The sequence below is a fragment of the Toxorhynchites rutilus genome, chromosome 2 (genome assembly GCF_029784135.1).
Source record: "Toxorhynchites rutilus septentrionalis strain SRP chromosome 2, ASM2978413v1, whole genome shotgun sequence".
NCBI lineage: Eukaryota > Metazoa > Arthropoda > Insecta > Diptera > Culicidae > Toxorhynchites > Toxorhynchites rutilus.
The window spans coordinates 123604558-123615146 of NC_073745.1; the positions used below are offsets into that span (position 1 = coordinate 123604558).

Here is a 10589-nt window from a genome sequence, read left to right on the forward strand (position 1 = left end):
GCGGAACTTCAGCATTCGTGTAACCGCACAGTTTTAAAATTGAAAATTAATTAGTTGTTTTCATTTTTGTTCCGCTCATTGTATTGATTGTGGCATATGTTTATAATGGATGCTGTCGTATTTAGTATAGCGGATATTTGTGCGACCGTCGCAGCAACTATGCATGCCACGATGAGCTAGAGCATTTGGAATTCGATGAAGTTGCAAACGCTATTGTCATCATTACAAAGCTGTAATTATTTTGTCATAAGTTCTTTTTTTTTGCCGATTACACACTATTAATTAGATGCTTTATTTTGTATTTATGAACAAATTACGCACATCTTGTTTCAATCTGCAACCTGTCCCAACAAATAAACGTCTATCCATATTTTTTATATTCTACCATTTTGTTGATATTTTGTTATTCCGTGATACATTAACATATGAAGGTATAGTGAATATCATACTAAGGCTACTAATTCCAAGTTTAGAGTATCCTACGTATATGTGTATGCTGGCATGCGCAATGGACGCAAACGTCAGAAAAAAGGGTTTTTTTTCCACAGCTTCTATAAACTAAAAAAAATGTTTCCAACAGAATCAGTAACAAATCCAATCTAATAATTCTACTTTAATTTCTTATTTAGAATTTATTTCCAGTAAGACCCACTACATTTTTGTTTCAACGAAAAATGATTCCTTCGTCTTTTGTTATCAATATTTTTCAATTCCAAGAATCTACTGAATCTACCAAGAAACTAGAATGAATTCTAGTTAAAGGTCCAATTCTAACATTTAGAGATGAACCAGCGTATGATTGATACTCTCTTTCTTGAAAATGAAGAGAGTTTCCGAAAAAAATATTGGGTTGGGAAAAATGAAATGTCGTATTTATGATCGAAACGCTTTATTTAACATACTTAAAATTATCCAATTTAAGTCAAATATGTGCCATTTTGTTCGCAAACTTGTTGCTAATTAAAAGGCAACTTCATTATCCCCACCTTATAAACCCCCTCCCCCCTCCTTATTTGCAAAAAACTCAGACAGCCAGTTTTCGCAACTTACAATCACCAAGAGCGTTTTACATGGACCGGAAGAGATGATAATCACTTGGAGCCAGGTCCGGACTATACGGTGGTTGCAATAGGACATCCCATTCGAGCTCCCGTAGCTTCTGGCGGGTCATCAAAGATGTGTGAGGCTGAGCGTTGTCCTGGTGGAAAACAACACCATTCCTATTGATCATTTCTGGCCGCTTCTGGTCAATCGCCTGCTTCAAACGGTCAAGCTGCTCACAGTTGAGGATCGAGTTGAGGGTCTGGCCATAGTTGAGCAGCTCATAGTGGATGATTTCCTTCCAATCCCACCAAACACATAGCAAAACCTTCCTGGCCGTCAATCCAGGCTTGGCGATGGTTTGGGTCGGCTCACCGCGCTTCGACCACGACTTTTTTCGCTTTAGGTTGTCGTACGTGATCCACTTTCCATCACCAGTCACCATCTTTTTCAAAAATGGGTCGAGTTCGTTCCGTTTCAGCAGTGCATAGCAGGCGTTGATTCGGTCTAAAAGATTTTTTTTGCGTCAACTCGTGTGGCACCCATACATCCAGCTTTTTTTTGGAATCCAATCTTCTGCAAATGGTTCCAAACGGTTTTATGGTCTATACCCAGTTCCTGGCCAATCGAGCGAGTGCTCACATGCCGGTCTACTTGGATGATTTCAACGATTTTATCGGTTTCCACGACGATTGGCCTACCAGTACGGGGTGTATCTTTGACAGCCACTACACCAGAACGAAATCGATCAAACCAACGCTGTGCTGGGCGAATCGTTACAGTATCGGGTCCATAAACTACACGAATTTTTTCGGCCGCCTTCGTTGCAGTTTTACCTCGCACGTAGTAAAAACGTAAAATATGGCGAATTTCTTGCATGGTGGACTCCATCTTTGACGCGCTATAACTTGAGACTGAAAAGGACAATCACAACAATGTCAAAACGACACTTGTAGCACAGAATGTCGTCTTTAAATAGCCGTATAGTATGACCCGATGCGATAAGTACAACACAAGATATGTTTAAGTGTTGCCATATATTGACAATATACGACATTTCTTTTTCCCCAACCCAATATTAATTTTTCCGTCAATTTGAAGAAAGTACTAGAACAGGTTCTTTGTATTTTTTTTAGAAACCTTACTGTAACTTCGACCTTAATTGTGACTTCAAAATTACGTATATTTCACGCGAGGGTAAAAATTAATCATTAATCATAAAATTTTCACAGTGGGGTATGTTATGTTACTTACTGTTACGTTCTACTGAAGTGATTATTCGAATTTTGACGTTATTTGTCATTTGGATTATTCGAAAGATAAGTCCATTTTCTAATATGATATTCGGCTACCTCGGCTGACTTGGTGAAAGTCGAATTTTCGAGCAATAGCTGCAGAGATTTCACGTAGCCTCACAAAAATAGTTCCACGGTGTTGAATTGCATGATCTTACAAGCCAATACACGGGTCCGCCAGGCGAAAGGTCAATGAATCAATTGCGGCATGTTATACCATCTTATTGAAACCACAGCTCCTTCACATCAAGGCACTCAAATGTGGTACACAAAGTCGATGATCATGGTAACCTCTACAACCTGTCGAGTTAACTATTATGTTATGGTCGACATCGTTTTTGAAGAAAAACAGATCAACGATTCTACTGGTCCAAAAAGCGTACCAATCAATGACTTTTTCAAGACATAAAAGCCCATTGACAATGGCACGAAGATTTTCTTCATTTGGGGCAGTTTGTCTTACCGACATATCCATTTAACCAAAAAAGAGCTTGATACCTGGACAAAATTTTCTAGTGAAATTCGCAATCAATCTTTGTGGTCGTAATAAATTTTGATACTGGTTGGAAATAATTTCCCTTGAAAGAGTAATGATGCATGTAACATGTAAGAATATTGAAGATAAACAAGATCTATTTATCTTTTAACTGTGAACTTTTGATATGTACTTACTGAACTGAATGTGTTTTATTGTGATGTGTTACATAAAAATAATGCTTCATAATTCACATCGTGACTATCCTAGGAACTACTTATTAATTCGTGAACAGGTTCATTGGACATAAATATTCATTTATAAAAAGTGTAAGATAGGTATGGTTTCTCGCAGCGGTGGCTGAGAGCAGAAATACGACCGCAAAGAATTAAACTCAAATCTTTCTCCAAAATTGATGTGGAAGGATACAGCGATGAGTACGATGCCGAATGGACTCATTAGGTGTTCCTCGACAATACGCTCTACAGCAGCGGTAGCTTTTTCGTTACGGACTATACAAAGTCTCTGGCAATGCGTGTTATCCTGCAGGACAAAAGTGGGAAGCAAATGGTTAATTATTTGCTTTAATAAATGATTATTTTGACCATGAAATGTAAATACAATTTGCAGGCGTTATTCAGTTACCAGTTCATTTATGATGAAATGACGAATCAAAGTATACACAAAACAAGTTGCTGCCAAAGTGGCGCATTAATTCAAAAGTGCCACAAACTCAAAGTCCTATCTATGTATATTAGGCTGTCAAAAATGTCCTGCGGTATTTTTTTGAATTTTCATTTGTTCATAAAATTAGTTACAATCATCTGTTTTAAGTCAAATATGCGCCGTTTTGTTCGATGACTTGTTCCCAACGAGATGCCAACTTCATAATACCCCTGTTATAGAAGCTCGCTTCCTTATTGGCAAAAAACTCGGATAGCCAATTTTCACAGGCCTCTTTTGTGGCTAACTTCTGACTACCTAGCTCGTTCGTCATGGACAAAAACAGGTGGTAGTCACTTGGTGCAAGGTCCGGACTATACGGCGGATGCAAAAGAAACTCCCATCCGAGCTCCCGGAGCTTCTGGCGCGTCACCAAAGAAGTGTGTGGCCTGGCGTTGTCCTGATGGAAGACAATGCGGCCTCTGTTTATCAAAGATGGTCTCTTCTTCATGAGTGCTACCTTCAAGCGGTCCAGTTGTTGGCAGTACAGGTCCGAATTGAGCGTTTGGCCATAGGGAAGCAGCTCATAATAGATTATTCCTTGACAATCCCACCAAACACACAGCAGAACCTTCCTGGCCGTTAATGAGGGCTTGGCCACCGTTTGAGCCGCTTCAGCGGGCTTCGACCACGACCGTTTGCGCTTCACGTTGTCGTAAGTGATCCACTTTTCATCGCCAGTCACCATCCGCTTCAGAAACGGGTCGATTTTGTTGCGATTCAGCAGCGATTCACATGCGTCGATACGGTCAAAGATGTTTTTTTGCGTCAACGTGTGTGGCACCCATACATCGAGCTTCTTTGTGAATCCAAACTTCTTCAAATGGTTAATAACGGTTTGATGACTTATCCCCAGCTCTTGGCCGATGCTACGGCTGCTACTATGCCGGTCTTTCTCGGCTAATTCAGCGATTTTGTCGCAATTTTCGACGACAGGCCTTCCGGAGCGTTGCGCATCTTCGACGACCACTACACCAGAACGAAAACGTTGAAACCATCGTTGTGCGGTGGAAATGGAAACTGTATCGGGTCAATAAACTGCACAAATTTTATTGGCAGCTTGAGATGCATTTTTGCCTTTGTCATAGTAGTACTGTAAAATATGTCGGATTTTCTCTTTATTTTGCTCCATATTTGCGACACTATAACTCACGAACGACTTAACCAAACAAAACACTGTCAAGGACTATATTATAGCAAAAATACCTTTCCAACAAGCTATAGTATGACTCGATACAATGAATACAACTAGAACTACGCGCATACAACGACACCTTGCGGAAATACCGCAGGACTTTTTTGACAGCCTAATATAAAATTGGATTTCTGTCTGTCTGTCTGTCTGATTCTTATAGACTCGGAAACTACTGAACCGATCGACATGGAAATTGGTATGTAGGGGTTTATGGGGTCGGGGAAGGTTCTTATGAAAGTTCGAGACCCCTCCCCACTCTCTAAGGAAGGCTTCCATACAGATGAAACACAAACTTCGGCATTAGTCGAGAATTAATCAAGCAAATGAAACCAAATTAGGCATATGGAGGTTTTAGGGTGCAATAAATGTTTCTATGGTGGCTCTAGACCCCACAAAAAACAACAAGAAATTAAAATAAATTTCGGCATAACTCGAGTACTAAACAAGCAAACGGAACCAAATTTGGCACGTGGAGGCTCTAGGGGACAAGAAATGTTTTTATTGTGGTACGACACTCCTCCCCCCCTCTCTAAGGAGGGCTGCCATACAAATGAAACACAAATTTTTGAGTAAAACTCGAGAAGGAATCGTCCGATTTCAGATGTCATCATTTTATTATATTTTCTGTATCAAACATATATTCAATGTAAGGGAGAAACATGTTATTTGCAAAGATTGATAATTCTTGAACGAGAATTGGGCATGGAAACAATTTGATATTATAATAACGAGTTCTGGTAGAAGTACTAGGAAATTCATAGTAAAAGGAATTTGTAAAGGGTCAAAATTAATCAATGAACAGTTCTGTGATTGAATCCATGGACGTTCGCTTAGTAAGAAAACGCGAAAAAAGTATCTATAACAAAAAAACATTTTGAGCGAGACGAAGTTTGCAGGGTCAGCTAGTTTGAAATAAAAATGCTGCATAAATTATTTTTCTGAACTTGTTTGCTTATTCATGTAATGAACGTGCCTCATAGCTTCCTGAATTCCAAATGTTTCAATAGTTTTGAGTTCTTTCTTGATTTTGTTGATCAAACAGTTGGCGTTTTTAGCTCGATATCCGTTATGGTAAACCATTCGCTTCAAATTTTCCCGGAAAGTTTCAACAGGCCGCAGCTGTGGGACATTTGGAGGATTACATTCTTTCGAGATGAACTGGATACGCTAGTGGAGTCGTCGGAGAAGTTGAGAACGGTGATTTTGATGCAAAAACAGAACTAAATGATTTTGAAGTATTTCGTTGCACTTCTGTTGATGGTGAGCTATCTAAAACAGGCCTCAAAAACACCGTGATAATTTGGCATCTATTTTTAAAATCCGGAAAGACATGGCATGATTTAATGAATAGAGGCTTTAGATTCTGGACTGGTCAGTTTGTTTACCAGATCAAAACCAGAACTTATAAGGATTTTTGTTCCATCTGAAAAGTGTTTGCCTAACACAGACTTCAAAACCAAGATGTCTGGGGAAATCGGCTCTGCAAATAAATGCAAACTGCGAGTATTTTTGTACTCGCTTGCCTTTGTGCAAACTAGAATATGTTTCCTTAACACGGTCTTCCGGGGGTACTTCTGCACTCGTATGTTTTTTTCTGCACTCCGAAAAGTGTTTTCCTAACACGGATTACAAAATCGGGAACGAATGCCACGCTTGCCTCGGTTATTCAAGATTGCCTTAATATCTTCTGCTCACTGAATTCCTACGCATACCATTTGATGATTAGACAAGAAGTTGATAAACAATTGCTGCGATGACGCCTATTGATTAAACAATATGTGTTCGACGTACATGTCAAAATCGAAACTGAGTGCCTGAAGTTCATCAAATCAAGCAAACTCGCGGTTCGAGAAGTACGTACACTTGAGAGATGCAAACTTCAGAAGGAAACGTAAAATAGAATAATCATTTGATCATTCTTCCGTTCACATATTTTGTTCTAGGCGTCATACGAAATGTAAAAGGACTATCATTAAATTTACTTGTAACGAAGAACATAATCTATCACAATGCATGAATTTACCTTATATATAATTATACAATCGTTTTACTCACAAAGCAAATATATTGAATTCAATTGATCTCGGGAATTGTTTCATTCAATCAAAAATTCAATCAATACAAACAAATGATTGCTACGCTAAGATAGTCCCACGTCAAACTTGCGGTTATATCAAAGATGTAACCCACTCATTTTTTTGAACAGAAATCCATTTTCTCTTGAAGTCCGCCTCCGATTTGACAACTTTTGGATTCTTCAGGAGGGCCTGCTTCATAATCGCCCAATATTTCTCTATTGGGCGAAGCTCCGGCGCGTTGGGCGGGTTCATTTCCTTTGGCACGAAGGTGACCCCGTTGGCTTCGTACCACTCCAACACGTCCTTTGAATAGTGGCACGAAGCGAGATCCGGCCAGAAGATGGTCGGGCCCTCGTGCTGCTTCAATAGTGGTAGTAAGTGCTTCTGTAGGCACTCCTTAAGGTAAACCTGTCCGTTTACCGTGCCGCTCATCACGAAGGAGGCGCTCCGCTTTCCGCAAGAGCAGATCGCTTGCCACACCATGTACTTTTTGGCAAACTTGGATAGTTTCTGCTTGCGAATCTCCTCCGGAACGCTGAATTTGTTCTCTGCGGAGAAGAACAACAGGCCCGGCAGTTGACGAAAGTCCGCTTTGACGTAGGTTTCGTCGTCCATTACCAGGCAATGCGGCTTCGTCAGCATTTCGGTGTACAGCTTTCGGGCTCGCGTCTTCCCCACCATGTTTTGCCTTTCGTCGCGGTTAGGAGCCTTCTGAACCTTGTATGTACGCAGGCCCTCCCGCTGCTTGGTCCGCTGGACGAATGAACTTGACAAATTCAGCTTATTGGCGACATCCCGGACCGAACTTCTCGGATCACGTCTAAACTGCTTAACTACGCGCTTGTGATCTTTTTCACTGACGGAACATCCATTTTTGCCGTTCTTCACCTTCCGGTCGATGGTTAGGTTCTCGAAGTATCGTTTTAGTACTCTGCTGACCGTGGATTGGACGATTCTCAGCATCTTACCGATGTCCCGATGTGACAACTCCGGATTCTCGAAATGAGTGCGCAGGATTAATTCACGACGCTCTTTTTCGTTCGACGACATTTTTCCAAATTTACGAAAAATTTACAGTGAAGCATGGCCAACGTGATCTATACACTCTTATCTGATTATAAGCGAAAGCTGAAGATATAATTCCTAAAAATTAAATTTCTACAGTGTTTTTTCCGTGATGCAATTTGATGTGACACACCCTTCATGAGTGATTTGGTGAGCTTAAATGAGGAGTATCCTCTGCGTAGAACGAAATACACACTACAACATGGCACAGCTTGATCGAAACCGCCCCGAATTGGTTATTTGAACTGATTGAGAACCAAGGATGACCTACGAATCAGAAACTTATTGTAATTCATGTGAAATTGATGTTAATTTTGTGAAGGAGTAAGAGTTTTTCCATCTGGTTCTATAGTTATGAAACACTGGAATTTTAGCTTTTTGAATGTTTCGCGCCTGGACACAACAATAAAGTTCAAATGGCCAGTCTTATAAATGAAGATAGTCATTATGTCCTACAATCTATACTTCAATTCAAACGACTTCTTACATACCTCTGGAAACTCAGAAAAAATGAGTCGTTCTATAGTTGGTAAACGCAGTGTACAATACGGATCATTTGTCATGATCGTATTCTTGTGGACATTTCTCGAACATGTAATCATCAGAAAAACACAATCCAAAAAGTGTATGAAAACGTGGCGGACATTAGGATGATACTGTATTCCACATTTAATATGACATAATCTAAACAATAAAATGAGGGGCTTAGAATGCAAGGGGTGTAAGTGACTTGATCGATTTCTCTTCATCAATTTTTTATTTAGTTAATAACTCGACTGCAAAAACGTTCCAAATTAAGTTTGCTATAGAATTCGATAGATGAAGTTCTGACCTATCTTCCACATTGTCAAATACAGCTGGGAATGTATTTGCAGCGAAGTTATGACCAAAAGAAAGAGTCGATGTAGAGAAATCGATCAAATCACTTACACCCCTTTCATTCCAAACCCATCAAGTAGAAAAATCGAAATCTATTAAATGAATATTTTGAGGATGCTTGATCGACTTCGATAATACAGTAGAACCCCAATTATCCGCGAAATAGTCTGGCAGAGTCACCGCGAATAATCGCGTACAAAGCAATAAAGTTGAAGTCCTTTATTGCTTTATACAATCAAGAAAAATAAGATATATCAGCGTGGAAACTATGCTTTCTCAATATATAAACCATTAAACTATCCATTTTTAAGTTGTGTACACAATTAGTCAGATAATGTGAAAGCCATGACCACAACAAAAGAGCAAGTACCTGCTCTTCAGAGACAAATTTCGGGATGATTACTATGGAACTCGCTTTCATTTGATTGCGGATAATCAGGGTCCTACTGTATGTGAAAGCTTCAAATTGTATTATATCTATATTCCAGTCATATTTACTCACCAGTACGTTCGGCTTTCCTGTGCGATCATCCACCCAGGCCAGCACAAGGTCTGAGCCACTCATTCGTTCACTTTTGTGCGAGAATCCTAATCCTATGAAACCACGTGTGTTGACTGTAACCGTGAATACTATATCCTTGTTGTCAACAGTCCACTCCAGCAGGTATAATCCGTTCGCATCCATGATCTCCGATCTGGACCACTTGTGATGAACTGGTTCGAGCTTACCATTGGTTACATCCATGTAGACCAACAGAAGAACAACGAAACGATAACAGTTTAACTTTCTCATATTGATGCTCGATCTGGAATGTTTTGATGGAGGAATTGATCACTTTATCTCACTATTGCCCATAGAACCCTCGTTGGAATTCTCTACGCGGTCAACACTCTCTGCACCGTGCCTTCGCTTCGATTTGGTAGATTCTTCCACGAATATTTCTCACAATTTTCGGAATAATTGCAATGGAGCCCTATTTTCTCGGATTATAACATTAGCTCACTTATACACTTATGCCGAATCAATTATTTCCCTAAAGAATGAATCTCTTTTGCTGATTCCCAATAACTCCGATGCCAAGATACACGTTTCGGTGAAGCGCCAACTTTTTGTCTTCCTCTGCTCCGATCCACACAAATTCTCACGATCCATAGAAGGAAGGCTGTTTATTCTTAACCCGACGATAAATATCACTTCCTGTCACCGAATCTAAATTATTCAAATATTTAAATTCGATCGTATCCCCCGAAAGGCCCCAAGCGGGTTGAATTTATGTCACAACTGCCGGTCAACAAAAGTGCATCGCGACTGGTTCTGTGATCCGGCCGGTTTGAACCGCTAAGCCGGGACGGACGATAACGATCGCGAAAATTTGCCCAAAAGCCGGTTATCGCTAGTCGGATGTGTATCGATTACCGCGAAGAAGAACACCGGGAAGACGAAAACAAAAAAAACACGACACGACAGGCAACGACTTAAAACAGGAGAAAAGAAAGAACTAACCACCAAACTATTTATCTGCTGTGCACGGCTATGTTCTGGAACCGATCTGCGCGCAACAGTAACAACGCAGAACCAACCAACCCAACCCAACCCTTGGAGATTTGCGCTCGATCGAATCACACATACAACCGCATGGCGGCGCAACATGCCGGCCCACTGTGAGCCGGTCGTGCGAAAGAGATGGGAGGAAAACATATTTTTTCTCCTTTATCACCTTTTTTTTGCTTCGTCGCTCCGTCACAACGCCGGTTGCCGCTGCGCATCGGTAGCTGCAAGCCTCCAAGCGACGTATTTACCTTTGTACGGTGAACTCGATAGTTAGAATTTGGTCAAA

General features: G+C 40.4%; 1 protein-coding gene across 2 annotated transcripts in view; it reads right to left on the reverse strand.

Annotated features, from left to right (window-relative positions):
• Positions 1-10300, reverse strand: part of LOC129765067 (MOXD1 homolog 1) — a 123477-nt gene extending 113177 nt beyond the window's left edge. For both annotated transcript variants that reach the window (XM_055764905.1, XM_055764904.1), the window contains exon 1: positions 9254-10300. In XM_055764905.1, the coding sequence (XP_055620880.1) occupies positions 9254-9544 (291 nt within the window). In that variant the 5' untranslated portion in view covers positions 9545-10300. The remainder of the gene's footprint in view (positions 1-9253) is intronic.
• Between the last annotated feature and the right edge of the window lie 289 nt (positions 10301-10589).